This window comes from Trachurus japonicus, chromosome 6 (genome assembly GCF_045865225.1).
Source record: "Trachurus japonicus isolate A0001 chromosome 6, Traja_1.0".
NCBI classification, from domain to species: domain Eukaryota; kingdom Metazoa; phylum Chordata; class Actinopteri; order Carangiformes; family Carangidae; genus Trachurus; species Trachurus japonicus.
Window position 1 is genome coordinate 23,518,256 of NC_140912.1, and position 22,783 is coordinate 23,541,038.

The following is a 22,783-nucleotide window of genomic DNA, read 5'->3' on the forward strand; positions in this document are numbered from 1 at the left end:
CTGTCATCATCAACCTCTCATTCATTATTCGACTATACATCAAATTGTTACTGAGTTGCATTATGGGAAGTGTAGGATCCAAGGGTTTTTATTTTATCCTCTTAATCTCTTCCAGAGTCATGTGTCGTCTTACGTCCCCCAACTTTGTGGAGCCACAACACTGATTTGCTGGAGCCGCTAGTGCACAGTCCTCGAGTCAAAGGTAGTATAGTGTGCAAGCAGCAAACTGTCTCAGCAGAGTTCTCATTAATGTAGCTAATAACTAATTTACAGCATGTAGTAATGTAACACACTACTATAAGTCCCAGTCCAGTGTTGTGCACAGGTTATAGTACTGTATACTGTATATTCACCGCCAGCATTGCACCTATTGATTCATCCCTTACAACAGTAATGAAACTTCAAGTGCAAGACACAAAAATAACTACTAATACTGATCTGGTCATAACGTTGCCATCATTTCGTATTGTTCAGTTATTTGGAGAAAAAATAATTTTCCCAGCTGCATGTGAGCAGGTCATGAGTAAGTCCGGTGAGGGATTACAGAGCCAAGACTTCGATTTGTGTTACCGTGCAGATGTATTGATATCAGATAGCAGACCTTTGTGGTTCTGTGAAATGCTTTTCTAAACTTTTCCTTCCAAAAGCTTTGCATATGCATTTCCAGCACTGACGTCTTTGTTTTCTAACCCCTCCTCCACCGTATGTAAGGGACTAATGCTGACCTGACTTCTCTTTTTTTTTTTGCATGTGTATGTGTGATTACACTGACCTGCAGATGGAGTGTATCTCGTGCACGTCCTCGTCCTTGCGGGCGTTGTCTGTCAGACTGTCGCCCAGCGTCATTAGACACTGAGCGAAACCTTTATAGATGGAGTGACACCTTCTGGCTGAAGCTGTAGCCACAGGGCACGGGCTCAGCACTGGAAAACACACACAAAAAAGCACAAACACACACACACATAGAGGAGATGAATTGAAAGTTGTACTTGCTGTGTAATATGAACTGGGAAAAAACAATGTGAGCAGAAATATCTGTTGACAATAAATGTATTACTGTTTCTCTTTGGTTAATGGCTGCAGCTGTTGGACTGGAGCGGGATGAGACAAGTGCGTATAAAAGGAGCGTCAGTGCAGCTGCAGTGACACCGCCGTCTCTGCAGCTGCTTGCTTCAATGATAGACCGAGAGGCCGAGTGTTATCCATCATCACACACACACGCACACACACACACACACACACACACAGAAGTGGGTCCATCTTCAGTGCTTCCCCCTCTCTCACTCATTCAGTGTTTAAAGTCAGCAGCTGATTGATCGCTCACATCAAAGATGAGACACATCAAGGCTCATTGACCGGGAAATAGAGATACAACAGGGGAAGACAAGCCCAGTCCCACACGAATTCATCCTCAGTGATCATCATATTGTGTTCACAGCAGCAGCAGCAACAACAACAACAACAACAAAAATGCAGCCAAGACGCAGTCACCGAAAACAGGCTAAAAGTAGGAAGTTTACTGAAATCATCGAAGACGCAACAACCCACACAAAATGTGGATTTTCGGTCTCAACGAGTCAGAAAAAAAGACACATGCTGAGAAAATGAGCAGACGCAGAGGACGACGACTCCCTGAGTGACAGCTGACGATGATTCGATTACTGTAAGAGTGTGAGGAAACCTTCAGGGAATAGTTTTAGACCAGGGAATCACAACTCTATATACACCTCAGATTTGTTTACGTAACAAGTCAAAGATGTGTCGTCGTTGTGTCCATTGACAGACAGACAGACAGACAGACAGATGTGGTTGAATAACTGTATTGTCCCATAATTCCTTGCATTCCTTGATAGATTAGTGCAGTGCTTCCCAGTCGTTTTGCCTTGTGAGCACTAAAAATGAAGTAATTTACAGTTTCTGAAGTTATTTTTTTATTTGTGTTTTATTGAGATATTTAGATTTAATTAGATAGATAGATAGATAGATAGATAGATAGATAGATAGATAGATAGATAGATAGATAGATAGATAGATAGATAGATAGATAGATAGATAGATAGATAGATAGATAGATAGATAGATAGATAGATAGATAGATAGATAGATAGATAGACAGACAGACTTGATGCAACTGCAGGATGTTAGAAACTCAAGTGACACATTTCTTTTAAGAACAGGAGAAACATTAAATCAACAACCAATTAAAGCCAGAGGGACAGATACCGTGTTGCCTACAAATTAGCTCTTCCTGAATACCACGGCAGGCTGAATGAAGTTAGACAAAATAGCATATTATCTGGCTACGCTATACACACTAGACAAATTCTTAAGTATTTCTGCACGTAGACAGCGAGACACATTTATCAACCACAGCTTTCCTTGTTATGTTTAATTATGCCTCAATTTAAGTTAAAAAAAAAAGCTATAAAAACAACAGCAAACAAAAACAAATTTACTCAACACCGCCGGTTCACTGATGTTTTCTTTTAATTACTTTACTCCATATGTGATAGTGATGGTTCAGATTATGTAAAAATGTTTGAACATGTTTGAAGTGGTGGGGAAAACAGCAGGCAGCCGCTTGATCAGAGGGCAAACAAGCCGCTCCACTTATTTGCCCTCTGATGAAACAAAATGGAAATTATGGCTGAAATAAAATGAAAACAATGAGCTGAAATAAGCTAAACAGGAGCCAGGCAGCTTTTGCTACTGCAGCTTATAAACATCCACTTTTTAAATGCAGAGCTCTTAATGCAAAAAGTCAAATAATCAGGATCCAACTGGGAACAATAACAACAACAAATCTGTCAGGTGTCAAGCAGCGAAGGTTTTGGCTTCTTGTCAGTTGTCAGCCAGGATTGTCGGGACAACGCTGATGGAGAATAAAGCCTGACAAGGTGTTTACTCTCAGTTCTGGGTACGTGTAAAAGGTTAGGGGAGGAAGTGACATGCTTGACACTCTTTGCTTCGACAGGAGAGGCAAATCCAATTTGAGATGCATTTGCGCTGCGTGCCAGGATGTATTTGGGATTAATGAATTTTATTTTCCGATTTTCACAAAATTTTAGGTTTGAATTAATGTAAGAAATGTGAATCACATTTCAAAAATGTTAATTAAAATCAAGGCCATTCAGAAAGTTGCTGCTTCTTCTTCTTTCTTTATGTCTTCATAGGACACGAGTTTCACAAAAATTCAAAATTAAGCAATAAAACAAATATGCGCACGCACACTCACACACATTTCCCTGTGAACTCAGTCTCACAAGTCATTTACTTTGTACATAGCTATTTACAGCATCTCACCAAGGCTCAGAGCTGTTTATTGAGTCAGAGGAGGATCAGAAAAGACCTCTCAGAGAGAGGAACTGTATTTGGTTTGTTGTGTTTTAAAATAATAATTAACCCTCATTTAGTAGTTTTCAAGTTGCACCATCATTAACAGAGGTTGGCATCAAGACTGGACGAAGGTTTCATGTACGCACAGCAGAGAACCAATGTTTTCTGAAATGAGGACATTGATTAGGTTGATAATTTCTCAATTTTATACTGTAAGCACCAGGCAAATACACATGAATAAATCAGGAAGACTTTGCGGAGTGTAAACTGTCATGAAAGCAGAGGTTTGGATTAATCTATCACAGGCTTTTAACTTTTCTCTCTCTTCTTCACCATGTCTCAACATTTCTGGGTTGTTCCCAAACACCTCAATCACCGCCGGCAACAGCGTTCCCCAGTGACTCAGTAAGGTCTGACGTTGTACTTATTCACAGCTGGAAAAAGACAACCTATCACAATTTTATAGGTGGTGGTATTAAGAATGAAAATGTAACGTTCAAGTGTCAGGAAAACCATGTTGTGGTTTTTTCTTTTCTTTTTTTCCCCCCTCTATTTGATGGTATCAGTGGAGACGGAGACTGGAAATGTGGGGACGGGGGGACAGAGGGACGGGTATAACATGCAACGGAGGTTCATCAGGTGATAGTTGAACCGTGCATGTTGCGGCGATGTGCTGTGCTGTTACGGTTCAGGAAATACTGGACCGAAGAGCATGACTCTCAGATGCAACAGTGTGAGAACTCAAACAGCTCACCGAAGACAACGAGCAGGTGGAGGTCAAAAAACAGGCGGACAAAAACATCAGGCGATGGCAAAGGGCTGAGAGGCTGCAGCTCTGATCGCCCAACAGAGATACAGCAAAGAGGTTACGACAGGTCACCGCAACAAAAACCATTTAAACTTCTCCAGAAACTCTCCAGAGAAGATTTGTGTAACTAGAATCTATCTCAACATCAGGAGTCACACATTGCACAGACAGAGCTAATTAGACAGACACATGATCATCTCTCTCTCTCTCTGGACACTGAAATTAAAGGGATACTTCACCCAAGATCAATAATTCACCAATTTTCTACTGGCCGTCATGCCAAGGAAGGGTTTGGAGAACTTTCGGAGTCTTCAAAACGCTTTTGGAGTTCCTGGGGGGGTCGGGCTGGCAACGGTTTTTCTTATAATGGCGGTGGATAGAGCTCACTTTTGAATCATCCAAAAAACACACTATGAAACATCCAGATACCTCCATACTACTCGTCCGTACTGACCCAAGTGTCCTGAAGCCGCCACATGAAAAAGTTGTTTGGAAAAAAATAATTTGAGCTCAGTTTTTATCCTTGTTGTAGCAGTAGCTCCCAGTGGCTGCACAAGATTTGCTGCGAGATGTTCTTCCGTGTTTACATCATACATCCAATGGTCGACAAACGAACATCTCGCAGCAAATCTTACGCATGCGCACAAACATCAACAGAGCCACAGGGAGCTACTACTACAACAAGACTAAAGACTGAGATCAAATTTATTTATTTTTTACTACTATTTACTATTTTAATTTAAGGAAAATAGTCATAATATGTCTCTTTTAACATCTCCAACTTCAACCAGACAGGCACCCAGACAAGACATAAACCAAGATATTCACAAGACTGTCAAAGTCATAGCAATCCAGATGTCACAAGTTCTGCTTTAACAGCCTCGTGAAATCAACATTGTGTCCCTGTGTTAATTGTTCATTTAACGTGTAAAACTGAGAGAAAGAAAGTGTAGCGCAAATAAATCAGTTCCATCTGTTTTCAGTAATTCTGGTGAAAAATAACAGATACAGGTGCAAACAAAAAAGATGTTATACTGTAATGAAGGAGGTATAATGATATGCACTGTAAAGATAGAAGCTGGTGCTTAATAATGCTCTGATTGCAAAGCGGAGATTTAGGAAAACAAATGGAAATATGTTTTCAGTGAACATCTTACAACATGTTCAACACTTTGCAAGTTGCCATAGTTTGACAATGTTTCCTCATTAGCCACGTCCTTCAAATTACTTTTCTTTGCAAATTAGTATCATATCACTGTTGTGTCTCGGAGACAGGACGGACAGGTCCTCCTGGAAAATTGCTACCACAAGAATCCCTGTTGACTTAAAGATGACATTGGCTAGGACAGATACATCGTTCATTACTGATTGATTGGGGTAAAACAAATAAATCTCCTAAACAGAAATTGGCAAACATGAGCAGGACCTCGGACTGATTAATGCAGCGATAAACAAAAAAAGCCACTTGAGTCTGATTATGAGGCTGCGACGTATTCTCATCCGTCATTTGTCCTGTTGTTATTTTCATATAGGTGTGTCTATGGTTATCGGCGATGACAATCTGTGATAGCGCGGGAGACAGGAGAAGTCGTTTCAGACGGAGAAGAGACAGGCGATCAATAAAACGACTCTGATGTGTCCCCCAAAAAAGAAAAAAAAACACACAACCAGTTGTCACTTCAGTGGCTGAACCAAAAACACATACATTTAATTAATAAATAAATGGGACGTTTTCATGAATCATCCCCTCGCCTCCCTCTCCACCTCGACTCCTCGTGGGACAGGTGATGGAGAAACGTTTCAGACAAAGGAGGCACCGTGGCAAGTTTTAGTTTTGGCAGCGTCTTTCTTTTACCATCTGTTGCTTATCCCGGTCTTTCTTCTCCTTGAATTCATCTCTTTACTCATTCATCTCACAGCTCCCGTCTCATGACAGCCAATGCACACCGATGACTACCTGCCCATTGAACGACAATGTTTGAATAGTTATTATCCCTGCATATACATGAGAGAGGCGAAAATAAAGAGAGGAAGTTGGTCTCTCCCTAAAAATAGACTTGATTAAAAGTGTGAGCTTGAATTTAAAAACAAATCCATTGTAAATGATAAGCACAGCTTGATTGACTGACACACATTTTTCATTCAAATCTTTTGTTTACTCAGATCATTCAGCGTTTGCTCTGATATGAACATCTGTTGTTTATCGTGCGAGCCGCCGGTCAGGTTATCGGTTAAAATACGCAGGATGGATCAGTCAAAAAAGGTGTTTTCACATTGTTGACATGATACTTGAACATCACTATCATTTATTATATCATATCTCATCATATTATAATGATTTAAAATGTGTGAGTATTAAAGGGATAGTTCAGTTTTTTTTAAGGTTGGTTGTATGAGGTACAAATGGCCACTAAGTGTAATATCTGCAGTAGAAAGGTCTCTGCTCTTTTTTCTGGTTTTCTGGTTACCACTCCAGGTTTTTGTATTTGATCCCACTGCACTCTTTGTCCTTATATGAGTAGAGCTTAACACTAGAAGGCCTTGTCACATCTTCAAGGGGGCAAATTTCTCTGTGCTCACTTTAAATCTCAGTTTGACACGTATACGTACCATCTGGATTTTGCTAAAGTTTCTATGCCAATCGTGGTCCGATGTAAAAGTTAGATTTAAACTAAGTGAGATAGAGAAACCTTCACCTTCACAAGTCACCGGTGTATATACTGAAAAAGAAAGAAAACTTATTACTGAAGCAGGAGAGGTTGCGAGGTAAACTTTGAAGATGAACAGTGTTTGCATTTTTATAAAGTACTTTTCCCTGGTCATTTTGCATTGAGGGAAGAAGGAGTAGATGTCATTTGAAAACTGTTCAACTCAGTAATTAAACTTTTTATAGAAAGTGATAGAAATTATTGTTTCGAGTACAGACGATTGCTTTTAAAATGGGCCTGTGGGGGATCTCAAAATATGAGTCACAAGTTCAATATGAATTTTAATTAGAGATATGAAAAGCGTAGTTATTTCCCATAATTATTGCGCTGTGACTGCAGAATACCTGTGTAAATAGGGTATTTGTTGGGGGTTTAATTGTTGCAGCGGCGAGTATTTACAGCAGCGGGATTGAAAATGAAAATTGCCTCAAAATAAACCCCTGCACAATGTTCATGTAATGAAGGAACACGTCACCGCTGAAAGAGTTTATTCTTACAACACTGGAGCTCCACGTCAAGAGGAATAAGTCACATAAACAATAATTAGTATTCACTGTTGTGTTGTATCTAGATGATACAGACAAACATATGCATTGTTTCAGTTGTGTTGTTTGTCCACACTTGATGAATGTAAGTCCAATATTCACCCATCTTTTAGCTTGTTCCGTCTCCACCACCATTTGGGGTGGAATATGAGGTCTATTAGCAGCTTATTGCTTCACTATGTTCACCATTAGCTCTGTTTTTGCAGAGACCGTGGCAACTCAATTTACAATTTATTCCACAACACAAAATTTATTGGTATGTTTCTTTATAGGCTAGTTGATAACAATTGGCTTAACGACATAACAAAGGTTGTTGGGGACACTAAATGTCATCACACTGAACATGAAACTGATCTATTTAGGCTACTCGCCGCTGCCTTGTTGTGTTGATGCTCTTGCACACTTACTACAAACTTTGCAAGAACAGAGATGAAGCTAAATGAAACAAAAACTACGAGTTGGGAGTTTATTGGTGCTGATCTTGAAGCCATGTGACTGTAGTGTGGTTCCTTTCTATAGTCCAACAGTTGCCTTGAATTGCCCCAAAATATCATTCATTTGTGAAGATTATCGTTCTGAACAAAACGTGTAACAAAATCTTCACTTTATTTGCAATAATCCAGCCAATGGAAAAATCCCATTGGCTTTTTGTTGAGAGATCTCGGGTGATGCTAAAGGCCCCCACACACCACCCCGACGCGAGCCAATGGCCGACTGCCTTTATCCGATGGCTCCATCGCCTCTCGTCAGACACAGTCGTCAGAAAGGAAGCATTGAAACACACTGCCTCAACTACCACCAACACGCCTTGCAACACATGCAATAAGTCTCCCTAACAGCGCGTGGCGCTAGTCTCGTGCCAGTAGTCCGAAACATGAAAACAGGAAATGACGGAACAGAGAAACCATAGAAGAAACCATGGAGATTAAAAACAAAGCACACACAACATTAGTTATTCGTTTTGAGAAGACGTTTTGGAAAACAAAGCTTGGCAGCAGAATGATCGGCTGAACTGATGGTTGCGTTGTCTCCTCTTGGGCTCGTTCTTGTTTTGTTTACTATCATCACTTCCGCCCCTCCCACACACCGCGCAATCAGAATGGTCATAGCTAGCACACAGCCAATCAGAGTATCCGACGGCTCTAATCGTCCGACGGCCGATGCTCCCCTACTGTGCATGTCGAATCGGACCCGACGGCTTCAGGTGCAGCCACACTATCTCCGACCAAAGTGTCGTGTCGCACTCATTGAAAATGCATTGGGTTGCGCCGTTGGATGTCGCCGTCGCCGCGCAAAGCGTGCTGGGATACCCTACGGCGCGACCCAATGTATTCTCAATGGGACCGACACGATGCTCCGCGATTTGGGCGATTATAGTGTGGCTGCACCTTTCCGCGCATTCCCGACGGAGCTGAACACACCAAACAGAAGCGTACCCGACGTAATCCGACTCTCCCCGACTGTCTCAGACGCCCGACGCTCGGGCAAAAAAACTACATCACAAAAACTACATCATCCTTGTCAACTCTGTAGAAGCAGAACAAAAGGCCTTCTTTAGAGACACCTCGTTGAGAATAAAGTAATGACGTCTGATGCTAAACTCACAGTGTTTCCTAGGTGAACAGCTGGAAATGCTAATCATGGCACCAGCAAAACTTCCAAATTATAGCTCCTTTTAAAGTTATACAGTCCCCGAAGAACCGTATGATTGGTAACATAAAAAAGCAGAGACGATGTAAGTAGAGAGTTTGCTCATCCCAGAGGAGTCTCATTGTGACTTGTTGACAGCCAGCTGTCCTGCGGAGCGAGATCATTCTGGAGCTGGTAGTGACCGATATTTCACTGAGCTAAGATGGCCCTCTTCAAGGCTGTAACAAGCACAGATGCATCGTGTCATGATTAGTGTACAAGACGGCGAGGATGAAGCTACTGAAGAGTGTGTGACTGTCCCAGAAGTGGATTGTCGTGATGAGTAAAAGTCAAAGAAGAGCCACGGCTGGAGCCTGGCAGGTGAACAGGAGATGCTAATTGGGTCAGACACTGCATCACCACAACTCTTCCCCCTCTCTCATGAGACCTCCTGTTAAATATTTGATAAACCAGACCTTCTCCCACCCCACTATTCTCTTTGTGTTGTTTTTTTTTTTTTCTCTAGGAAACCTATTGATTTCAGGCAGGGTTGTTCACAGAGCCTGAAGATTATTGGCTTCACTCATCTCCATCAAGTTTTAATGAAGCCTCCTAACCTGAGGAGTAAAAATGGCAGGAGCAGAAAAGAAGACAAGTGTGAGAGGAAAAGAGTGGAGGTGGAGAAGACTGGAAAAGAGACGAGAAAGTAATTTTTACTCAAAATTAATCCTGTTTAACATTATGTCATTCCAGCCGACTACTTGCTAAAGAAGAGAAGAGCTCCACAGACAACAACAAATTGTAATTGTGGTGTTTATTGGTCAAACAAATGAGATACAACAAGTTTATCAGTCAGTTTTGGGTTCAAATTTAAAAATCTCTCTCTATACATATTCTCTTCTCAGCTTCCTGTATTTATGCTAAGCTAGGCTCCAGCTCCATGCTTAATACACAGTCATGAAATTGATATAAACCTTCTCATCTCACTCAAAGGAAAAAAGAAAAGAAATGCTTAAATATTCTCCTAAACACATGCTCTGCAACTGAAAGACGAGTGTTTCGGTAAGTTACAGACAACAAACTGCTGTTTATGATTAAATGGTGCTAAACAAGTAGCACCGTTGCAATAAAGCTGAAAGCCTGTACCAATATGTATGCTTATGAATCACGTCTAATTCTGCGCGTTGTATTGATTATATGGAAATCAACATGGTGTATAGGGCAGTCCCATGATGCACTGATTTAAAAAATGTTTTGCACTCCTTTGGAAGAGGACCTCTTCAGAAAAGTGCAGCATGATTATCTCCACCAGCCACTTTTCAAACTGAGATGAGTTCTGGGGGTGCAGTTGGGAAATCAAGGCAGCGAGGCACATCTGTTCAATTGGCAAGAATTTGTTGTTCCTGGTTTGGCTTGTAAACTAATTATCTGTTTGCGATGCTTGATTGAACCTTTTCCACCTCATGCTGAGGTGACCTGGGGATCTGACAGGGCGGCCTGATCTAACTCTAATTGCTAAGTGTTTTAACACCGTGGCCTCACAGTGAGACGGATCCCCCGAGGCCGATCGAACGACCTTTACTGTGAGGACTATTATGCTCTTCTAGTTTTTTCTCACATAATGACATATGTCAGGATCTTATTTCATGAAATAAAATACTTTGTGTCCCTAAAGTGCTTCCTTAGAAGAAAAAAAAAAGGATTACGAGTAAAAGTTGCATAGACTCTTACTTGGCACAGTGCGGCTAGTAAATGCTAACATCAGGATGCTAACACACTCACATTGTCAAGCCTGTATAATGTTTACAATACAACTTCCCTCTGTTACCAATGTGATTATTTTGCATGTGTTGCACCAAATTACTTCAAAAATTTAAACTTTGACTTAATGATGCAAGAAGAAAGCAATTATAGGTTATCTTGGAACCAATGTCTGTGCTAATGTTTTTTTCGCCAATCTATTAGTGTTATGATATCATACTTTGGCCAAAACTGTGGCCCAGCAGAGTGACATTGCCAGCCCCACCTGCCGCAGTCAAAAATATGAGCAGCTAGCGGGACTAAGGTAAAAAAAAATCATATTAAAATGCAGCTACCAGCTTCCTGTAAAAGTTTCTGGGGTTAAAAACAGTCAAGTGAGTGTAATGTGATGTGCATTCAGCTTGTGAAGAAAGTAAACCACGGAATGAGTCGGTAAATAACGCAGAGAAGTTGGGAGGCTCCTATAGGACTTTCCCCATTAGTCAGTGGTAAGGATCTGTCAAGGTTAGTGCAGATGTGTGCTCACAGGAATAACAGATTGGCCTGAAAAACTTGGAGCCGAAGTATCACCGAAGTATTGCTTCACTGACATGAACATGTAGGTAGGCCTATGGGTTGTAGTGTTCAGTACACAAGAGGGCAGAAATGGACATAATGGATCATAACTAAGAAAATCTACATGCATATGCAAAAAAGAAAAAGAAAAATTAAAGAAAAAGAAAACGTTTGGACGAGTGGACGAGTAGCTCCAGCTGCATGGGTCACATCGGTGCTGAAGGGAGCAGGCAGATCAATGAAGGGACAACTGATCAACTGTGTCTCAACCTGCCTTGATTAATATTTGATATCTGAACTAAAACTGAGCCCAGGGAGAGACAGCGGGAGCAGAGGGAGTCGAGAGGTGGAGTGACTGATTGATACAGGCAGCAAGAGAAATCTCCAGGCTTTGCAGACTTGATTGTGATCAGAGAGAGATAAAGGGGATAAAAGGAGATAAAGAAGCGTGGAAAAGCATTTTTCTAAGGGGAGTGATGAATAGCTTCGATAAATAGTATTTGTTTGGCAGAATTGTTGAAGACTATTGATGTCAGGAAACATTGCTCTCACTGCACCCAATACAGCAGGTTATAACGTCAATATGACAAAATGTTTAAGGATGAGACTGACATTATTCTACATTTTTCTTAACTGTCAACAAATCCCATGAAGCAGACGTCTGTCTCTTAATACTTTGTCTTCCCTGCACTGTCTGCGATACTCCCCAAGGCCCCAAACAAGTTTGTTCCTTGGGAAGATGTTATCGTTAAAAACAGGTCACAGATATACGGAGTCATTTCTTTAAAGGGAGTTGTCCTAAAACAGCTTGCGTTTGTAGTTTTTAGCTAATGGTAACTTGGACAGGGGGACTGTGTGTTGGGAAAGGCTGAATAAAGTAAGAACCTGCCCTGAAGTCCCAGACCCCCAGAAGTCCCCAAATCCCAGCTTCACCTCATGGCAATTAGATTCAGTTAACATGATTAATTATAACTTCATCTGGGACAATGGGAGTGTGTACCACCAAAGCACAATGTCAATGTGATGATGATGTGGTGTTTTATGTATGCTGTCCTCATACCTGACCCTTTTGGTGTGGTGCAGCTAAACCCTGGTGGCTTTTCTGGTGTTAACTTTTGAGAGGACAGGGGACAACTGGACTGAAACCACCTTAAAACAAGAGTCTCGGTCGACCAACCGGGCTCTGATACAATTAGTTCATGTCTGAAAACAACTGGACGGATAATTAAATCAATTAAGTTATCCACTAACAGTACTTGCTTAGGTTTTATGGACTAAAAGTATTTAATTAGGTTTACGATCTAAAAGTACTCCATTAGGTTTACGATCTAAAAGTACTTCATTAGGTTTCCGATCTACAGTAGGTCTTACCGTGCGTTCACACCAAACGCGATGGACGCGATGCCATCGCCCGTAACGCGAGCATCGCGTCGCTTGACATATTTGTCACATTTTTCACCATCGCTTCATCGCGCTATGATGCAACCCATTTTCTTTCTCTCCTCAACCATGGCTGAGAAATAATAATAAATATAAATACATATGAAATATTCACAAGGAGGAAGCTGTAGGTCCTCTGACCCTCTGCAGGCATTATCTTTTTTTATTACGACCGCGGTAAAAGTACGACGTCGTGTCATAAAGCTCCGGGAAACGGCCATGGATGTATATTATTGATCTGAGGAAAACACACACAGCCCCTGGGTTGTTTTTTTTTTTTTTTTACACAGCCACAGGTTCTCTGTAGGAGGGTCTGGTGAGCGAGACTACAGCCACAGTGATCTTCTCCACCATGTTTTGAAATGTGTGTCTGCAGCTGTGTCGGTGACGTGGTTGAATATCAACACTGATTGGATGTCGCGGCACAGCGTCACGCGATGTCGCTTGAAAAGTTCAAATTTTTCAACTTCAAGCGATGGACGCGATGATGCGATGGCCGCGATGGACGCGTCATCGCTTCATCGCGTCGCTCGTATCGCCCGAAACGCGCCGCCCGACGCGCCATCGCGTGTCATCGCGCCATTTACATTGACTTTTAATGGAAAGTTGTGGCGTTCATCGCGTCCATCGCGTTTGGTGTGAACGCACCGTTAGGCACTAAAAGTACTTATCTAGGTTATGAACTAAAAGTCCTTGGTTAGGTTTAAGATCTAAAAGTACTTCATTAGGTTTAAGCTCTAAAAGTACTTCATTAGGTTTAAGCTCTAAAAGTACTTCATTGGGTTTAAGCTCTAGGTTTTAGGCACTAAAATTACTTATCTAGGTTATGAACTAAAAGTACTTGGTTAGGTTTAAGATCTAAAAGTACTTCATTGGGTTTAGGATCTAAAAGTACTCTATTAGGTTTAACCCTCTAGGCGCCAGAGTTTATTTAGGAAAATATTAAGTTTGGATTTCAGGATTTCACAAGGCTGTAGCTTTTAAGTGGTGAGAGATAAATCTATGGTGTAGATGAGAAAAATATTCATAATGACCTAAAGTTTGTGATAGGAGTAAATTTACTCATCTAATTTGCATATTGTGACATCACCGGGTGGCGGCCCCATTGGATTACGTGACTTCCAGTAAAACTGAATTTTGAACATATTTACACAGAAAAAAAATCAATTCCTGGTCGGCTCGAGCTGCGTGAGCTCCGCGAGTAAAAGCGGAGCGGCTGTGCGCCAATCAAACTTTTTTTTCTGCAGAAAAACACACCCACAAATGACATCGGGATTGAAGCTGAACGTGTTCGCCATCTAGTGGTACCAAGCAGTAACAATATAGTGCAGTAGATTTAAAGGGACAACGAGGAGTTTTGGAAAAGCGAAGCGTTTTCACACTACATTTATGAGCCTCCGCGCGCACCGTGAAATTCTTTGACCGGCGCAAGACAGACTCATGTTTTCATTCATCAAGAATTAAAGTCAGAGGTTCAAAGACGATCACATACCATCGTAGTTCCGACCATAAACGGCGATTCGGCGGCGTTATTCTCATGACTCGCCACGAAACCGAAAGTAAAGAAACGCTGGTCGGCTCGCCCAGCATTTCCACCACCACTAATAATAACAAAATAACGATAGAGACAAAACCATATATTTATCGAAAATGGGCCCATTAACAAGTGTGAGTAGCGTAGATTCATCCACATTAACGTGAGACAAATAGAAACTCCTCGTTGTCCCTTTAAAGATATGGGCTGTTTGATCCAAGAATGCTGCCTGTCACAATAATGCAACTTTGGCGCCTATAGGGTTAAGATCTAAAAGTACTCCATTAGGTTTAAGCTCAACAACAGACAAATGTTTTAAAAAGAAAACACACATCGACACAACTGCTGCCAAAGGGATAAAAACACAAAAAAGCCATCAGCTTATTTCCATTGTGGTCCCTTTTAGTGAGTGAGTGTGTGTGTCCGTGCAGGTCAGTGGGTGTAAGTGCATGATGTCCATGAGGGGAATGTGTGGGTGTGCCTCCACACAGAGAAATTGGGGTGGGGGGTGGGGGGACATTTCAAAATACAGTAACAATTATAAACTTGACACTAAAATAACTTATGCACTTACAGTACTCCATTAGGTTTAAGCTCTAAAAGTAGCTACTTCATTAGGTTTGAGCTCTAAAAGTACTTCATTAGGTCTAAGCTCTAGGTTCAGGCACTAAAAGTACTTGTTTCGGTTTGATTGACTCCCTTTATACTTCGTCGCTGCACTTCTCCCTCTGTTCCTGTCAGTATCACTCCAGCCACTAGATGTAACCTTTAAAAAAAAAAACATAACTATGGGTCATAAAGCTGCTCAACAAATGGCCCATGGGCTCGTTTTTTTACTGGAGGACAGTCTCATGTATACAAAGCAGTAGACGTTGTGCTCTGCTGTGCTTGTATCTATGTACTTGTGTGTACTTGGGCAGTTCATTATGTCTGTGACAAGTACGTGACATGGCGATCCCATGGTAATACCCCTTGGATTACTGATGCCTCCATCCATTTAATCATTAATTAAAACGTCATCGATTTGCAGTCTTATGACACAGATACTGCTGAGAATCAGTTATTTCTCCGTGAGCTGCTGTCCGCCCCGCCAGAAAACAGACTAACAGGCCTACTGGAAGTTTCAGTAGCAGGACCACTCCGCCTGCATCCCAAAAACAGAAGATCAACCTGCATTAATATATTTGACAAATCATTTAATCAATCGCATCCTGTTGATCATGCCAGTCCTTGCTTGTGAAACAGCACAACAAGCATTGAAGTGCTTTTATGTTATTTGTCAACCTGGCATTTATCTTAAAGAAACAAAACAACATCAAATGATTTTAAGTAGGGTGCAGTGATGCGGTGCAATCTGATTTATGTTGATGTTTTGAAAGATGTAACACATTTGTTGACCTTTTGAGAGGTGTTCGTATTTATTATGACTGTATGAGAAACTCAAAGAGACTCCTCTCTTTTTAATGCCTTTGATTTGTTCTCTCAGAGATGCCAGACAGCTCACCTTCCCCCCCTCCGACTTTGAAATTCAGCTGCACTTATTTAGAGGAATTTCTCTGAGTACAGTTTTATCTCAGGCATGAAAAAAAAAAAAAAGCACATCCCGGCTTCTACTTTCTCTTTCAAAAGATTGACCCTGAAGTATCGGTATACAATACAGTGTCTGTTAAGGCTCTATAGGCTTTGCTCAATATGTGATTTCTTGCTTATAATACTTAGAAGCAGTTTTGCAATGCAGTGCAGTGTGCAAATCTCTGCAGACAGTGATAAAATAGGATGCTAATTCTCTGGAGGGTGTGTGATCATCAACACATATACAAATAAATATCTTGTCAGTTTTGTTTGCTAATAAAGCTATAAACTATAGACTCCAAACTGCATTGTATAAATTGTATGTTTGGTTTCATTTCAAATGAACCAGACTATCAAATGAGCAGCACCATGTTGTGTTTCACACCAGTCCTGGAGTGTCTGGTGTAGCTGGTTAATTGAATCCACAAAGTCACGTCTTGCACACCGATACACAACATTTTAAAATGCTACACATGACGACTTCAGACAGCAGGCATCGCCATCTGTCACGGAGGCAAGACTGAACCTGTTGAAGATTGCTCCATCACCTGTTGTCTTCATTTAGTTTCAATGAAAACCTATAACTCAGTTGCAATGCAGCATTAAAAAATAAAGAATGTGCGATATAAAAATATGAATTGGTTGCCGAGCCTTGACGCGCAGTGTGAAGTATTTCATTTGCACTTCATCATTAAATTGCTGGAGTGAATCGTGTGCTCCGCAGTGTTTGATTTTGGTTCAGATGTTCAGAAGTGGCCGTTAGCTGTTTGTAACCCGTCCTGCTGAGAGCGCCGACCTCCATTAGCGGGGGGGCTGAAGCGGAAGAGACTCCTCGAAGGTAAAGAGTTATAGTTCGTTCCTCTTCATACGGTTTCACACAGTGTCCGTAGAAGTGCTTCATCTTTTAGCCACCCGCTGTTGACTGTGCAGAAAATGAATGGGATGTACGTACGGACTCAGACACCTGATCTACGGAGTCTCCCAACACCTCACACCTTCATCACTGACCTCACCACCGGCCGACAGGAGATCTTCAGCTTCTCAGGAGTACGGGTTTTTGTGTTTATGGGAATGGGGATGGAGATGGAAATCGGAAAGCACCCCTAATCATCAGTGTTTGTGATGTCTGTAATTTGTAGCAAGCTCAGCTAAACCACAGCTTTATTGATAAAAAGAAAAAAAACTGGTGCATTGTTAAGTATGGAGGACCAGAGTTGTCCACAGGAAGAGTTATAAAGCATTTCCTTAAAGCAGAAGTAAGCGATCCGGTCGTTTTGGCTAATGCTGCGTTCCAGGCAGGCTTTTGAAACCGTAAATTACAGCTTCAAGTCACGACTTATGCGTTCCAGGCAACCCACTCGTGTTTTTCCGACCTGTTTTACCTGTGAAAGTCACTATAACGGCCACTCGTAACTTCCGACCCGTGAACTCGTACCAGATCGAACTGGTACGACTTCACAGGTCGAAAAAACACGAGTTACGGGTTGCCTTGAATGCACCATAACATCTTGTCAGCGGACGGAGCTAGCAGCCCCCGCCCTCGTCATGGATCTATTGGTCCTCGTCCCTACGCCACCACATTCAGGCGCATCCCTTGGCTGCACACACAGCCCTGCATGCCGTTCTCTCTCCTCATTGGATAAAAATTGTAGGATACGAGAAATGTTTTCTCCTGGGCTCAGAACAGAGCAGAGTGACTGACAGACCCGTGTTTCGGTCCAAACACTCTATGTAAGTGATTGCTGTCGGAAGATATAACTATTTAAGACTTATATTAACACAAAAATATCGCTTACTTCTGCTTTAATTTCATATTTTGATATTTGCACTAGATATGATGGTGCATTACCGTAATACATAAAGAGATCTTTCTTTCTTTAGATTTGAAAATTATTGCCAAAGTTTTGGAAAATGTGAAGACACAACTAAGCCCAACATATAACATGGGACTGTTCATTCATAGACATATTAGTGTGGAAAAGTATATTGTAACTTGAAAATAGGAACTGTACAAAAACAATCATAAATGGATGATAAATTCAGGTTTAAAATGTAATTTACAAAAACAGAATAATACACTTAGTAGAAAAACAATTACTAATACATTTATGAATACATAATACCATTAAAAATGTGAAAGCACACCTTGATTCTCTCTTCAATTAATTTTTTCTTTACCAATTAGCTAATTAATGAGTTTAGTCATTGAGGATTTTCCGTTACACACTGCTGGAGAGTATAACAAGCTTTTTGATTGGTTGGAGACCTAACCATCAGGTGGGTTATAATGACGATTAGAATATTAAATAACTGAAAAGCTTCATCACTTTTCCTGAGACATCCCTGGTCCTCCATAGTAATTTATCAAAGCTACTAAAGCTATTATAATGAAATTGAGACTGGTCTCAGCTGGATGACACCCTGTCTTTAAGGAAACTGTCGCTCTGACACTGTTCCTGCTCAGGTGTTGTTTTTCATTTGGGCTTATAGTAAGAAAAAAAAAACATCAAAGCTGTTCTTTTACCCTCTGCTCCACTTTAAAAGCGGCGTGCTGCGTTTAGAGGCGAGAACACGGTGACGTCCCGCTGACAGAGCAGGCAGGAGGCTTCCACGCTGCCATGTTACGCACTGAAATGGCCAATATCTACGAGATGGACGCGCTATCATGTCGCCGTGTTTTTGTTTTTTTTTGGGGGGTGGGGAGTAGAATGCAAATGACATTCAGACTCGTCCACACACACACACACACACACACACACACACACACAGTCACTCACACACAGAAACACAAGGTACTGATCTATTCATGAGTCTGGTCGTGCAGAGGCTGGCAAGATCACTGCTGACTGGACTGAAATGCTGCTGATGCCGGCTGCTCACCTGACACACACACACACACACACCTACACACACACACACACACACACACACACACACACACACACACACACACACACAGAGTATCTCAGGGGATCACATTCAAATTGATTAGGCCTGCAGCTATTTTTCTTCAGGTGTCAATCCATTCCTGAATGATGCGCATGGCTCCTTGTGACCCCCCCTCCCCCTTCACACACACACACACACACACACACACACCGTAGCAGCGAATGTTTTTCATAAGACGTTATGGTAACTTTCACTATGGAAACTTTGCCGTGCCTCCTCATGGAAACATATGTAGAGCTAATGATGGTATACTCAAGGTGACAGGCCTCATTGCGTGAGAAACAACATCATCCCACTGAGACTATTTACATCTAACTAGCTTTGTGTGCGTGTGCATGTGCGTGTGTGTGTGTGTGTGTATATCTGCCTGTGTGTGGGAGTTTTCTTATGCAATTCACAGAAAACAAAAAAGAAGTTACATTAGTCCATGCATGTGCACATACTCTATATTTATAGAATGAATATGCAGTAGAGGATGATACTGTAGCTCTGGAAAAAAATTAAGAGACCACTTCAAAATGTTCAGTTCCTCTGGTTTTACTATTCATAGGTATGTGTTTGAGTAAAATTAACACGTTTGTTTCATTCTATAACCTACTGACAAGATTTCTCCCAAATTGGAAATAAAAATATTGTAATTTAGAGCATTTATTTGCAGAAAATGGCAACAGGTCAAAATAACAAAACAAAAAATCTAGTGTTTTCAGACCTTGTATAATGCAAAGAAAACAAGTTCATATTCATTTTAAAACAAAACAACACTACTTTTTAAACTTAGGAAGAGTTTAGAAATCAAAATTGGTGGAATAATCCCAATTTTTAATCACAGCAGTGTTTTTTTTTCAATTTATTTATTTATAATCTTTCTTCCTCATTAAATATGATTTGGTTCAGGTGATCAGCTAAGTAGAGTGAGGTGAGTTCAATAGACACTGGAATCGATGTCGTAAGAGAAGCGGAGTCATCTCTTTATTTTTTCCAGAGCTGTATATATATATATATTATTTCTACTATACTCTTTTCTTTGGCTTTTCACGCTACGTAGGTTGTTGATTTTTATGTTTTTTATGTTTTTATTTTATTTTATTATGTTTTATTGTAGTATTTTTGCCTTTTTTTGTATGTTTTATGGTCTTTATTTTACTGTACAGCACTTTGGAAACCTTTGTGTTTATTTAAATTGTGCTTTATAAATAAAATGGAATGGATTGGATAATTTGGATGTGCGTGTGCGCGTGTGTGCGTGTGCTACCTGTGCGTTCATGGGACCAGAAGTGAACAACAACACCTTATAATTAGACCAGGCCAAGTCAGGTGACTCCTCGCTGTGACTGGGAAACCTGCTCTCCACTACCTTTCCATTAACACCTCTGTGTGTGCTGTAGGGGAGAGAGGGAGGGGAGTTGTGTAGCCCAGAGTGAAGTGGAAATGAAAGCAAGAAAGAAAATTGTGAGGAGAAGAAAGAGAGGCCTCCACTCAGCAGGTCCTTCATTAGTGAAAGGCTTCAGGTAACTGACTTGGAGGAGTGTGTAACCAGTGAAAAGGGGAGAAGTGTGTGTGCAGCGCTGGAGCCTCTGTGGACAGGTTCAGTGCTTGTTAACATGAAAAGATGGTATAAGAGAAATGGGGGGGGGGGGGGGTTTCTCATGGACTTAATTTTCCAGTCGTTTGAAACTTCACACTGAAGTGCTGAAGTTCCTCCCACACAGGACTGACTCCTTTTCCTTTTCCTTTTCCTCAGGTGACAACTGTTTAAATTAAGCCTCATGTTTTATCCTCGTTGAAATGTTAAAATGAATGAGTTATTCATAAAACCTCCGCTCACCCCAGAGGAGCCGTGCTGCCGACGTCACAGGACAGGTCTCATCATGAAATGGAGACAGGGGCTCAGTAAGATATGCTGTGTATTTAAACAAACTGGGACCATTAAAGGGATAGTTCAACATTTTGGCAAATTGGCCCATTGCCATAATCGCTATAGTCATAGCAGTAGGTTCATTACCTTTAATTGTAGGTGTAAGCCATTTTCAGTACGGCGGAGCGCAGCAGCTGGCTGCTCAGAGCTACGCTATGGAGGCTAAGGGAATTTCTTGGTTTCCCTCATTAAACTCATCAAATTCAACATCCCAAAACTCCACAGCGCTTTTGTAGACAAGTTGTGACCTGCACAACCACCACGCTATGAGATAATGACGGAACGATACGAAACGGAGCCGTTTTCGAGGTAAATACAGGGTAAATACGGAGACTGCTTGCTGAAAAACTGTCCCTGAACGCAACGCGCATCAGCGGTTTTGTATGAATTTACCTCGAAAACGGCTCCGTTTCGTATCGTTCCGTCATTATCTCATAGCGTGGTGGTTGTGCAGCTCACAACTTGTCTACAAAAGCGCTGTGGAGTTTTGGGATGTTGAATTTGATGAGTTTAATGAGGGAAACCAAGAAATTCCGTTAGCCTCCATAGCGTAGCTCTGAGCAGCCAGCTGCTGCGCTCCGCCGTACTGAAAATAGCTTACACCTACAATTAAAGGTAATGAACCTACTGCTATGACTATAGCGATTATGGCAGTGGGCCAATTTGCCAAAATGTTGAACTATCCCTTTAAGACGTGTTGGATTTTCTATTTCTCCTGTTAAGATATACAGACAACACTTAATCACTTTGGTCCTGAGGTAAACTTGAGATGCGAACAGGCCAAAAGTAGCAAGAATTAAACATATAAAACATATTTCATATCATCTTTCTACTGCCTGCTGTCAAATTATCTTTCATCATGTCATAAACTGGTGTTTTGGATTATGTCAGAAAATAAACTCTGTGGCTAAATTTATGATACTTACAAGTTTTGTTCAGCGAGATAATCTTCACATTTGAACACCTTTTCTACCGTATTTGAAGCTTAAAGCAGAAGTAAGTGGTCCGGTCGTTTTGGCTAATGCTGCGTTCCAGGCAGGCTTTTGAAATCGTAAATTACAGCTTCAAGTCACAACTTACGACTTTGTAGCGTTCCAGGCAACCCACTCGTGTTTTTCCGACCTGTTTTACCTGTGAAAGTCACTATAACGGCCACTCGTAACTTCCGACCCGTGAACTCGTACCAGATTGAACTGGTACGATAAATGTTTTCTCCTCGGCTCAGAGCAGAGCAGAGTGACTGACAGACCCGTGTTTCAGACCAAACACTCCATGTAAGTGATTGCTGTCGGAAGATATAACTATTTAAGACTTATATTAACACAAATATATCACTTACTTCTGCTTTAAATGCGATCACCAGAAGAAAAAAGCTATAGGCTTTAACGGACTACAACACGGTCGCACTAAGCTTATTTTAAAAACAATGCATAATGCTTGTTATTACTTGTTGAAGACCCATAACATAAAATAATAATAATAACATCCAACTAACTTACTGTACCTTAACCTCTTCATAGCATTCAATTAGCATTAACCAAGTTACCTGGACGTCCACGCTTCTTCTCAAGATGCACAGTCAACAGTCACGTCGCTAAGAACATACACAGAAAATTAGAGACTTCTGGTCACTTTGACGTTCTCACCACTTGTCTCAGAAACACAACGAGACCACAGGGAAGCAGGTCCACCTCTGGCCAGCAGAATTTTTTAAATTGAATTGATTATAAAAGATTATATTAGTTTCATAATACCGTGCAACAGCTGTGAAGAAGTTACCAAGTTGTGCTCTATTAAAACACAGAGGATGTGTCTCGGAGAGCAGGTGCACAACAATAGAAAACTGTGGTTAATTAAAGCTTCAGTTCAATGACAGCAGCAGCGACTGTGGGTTATTTTTACACCTGTTTGTGATATTTAACAAGTGAGCACACCTTTGCAGAGCTGCTGTTAGTTTGCCCTGTTGTTACTGCTCGGGTAAATGAGTGTCTGCTGCAAAAGACTCACACCGACATCGTCTCTCTTAGTGGA

The 22,783-nt window shown here is 41.2% G+C and overlaps 1 protein-coding gene across 1 annotated transcript in view; it reads right to left on the minus strand.

The window, feature by feature from the left end:
- nrn1la (neuritin 1-like a) overlaps positions 1-22,783 on the minus strand; it is a 67,497-nt gene that overhangs the window by 15,122 nt on the left and 29,592 nt on the right. The window contains exon 2 of the mRNA XM_085780607.1: positions 773-923. Within this exon, the coding sequence (XP_085636733.1) occupies positions 773-923 (151 nt within the window). The remainder of the gene's footprint in view (positions 1-772; positions 924-22,783) is intronic.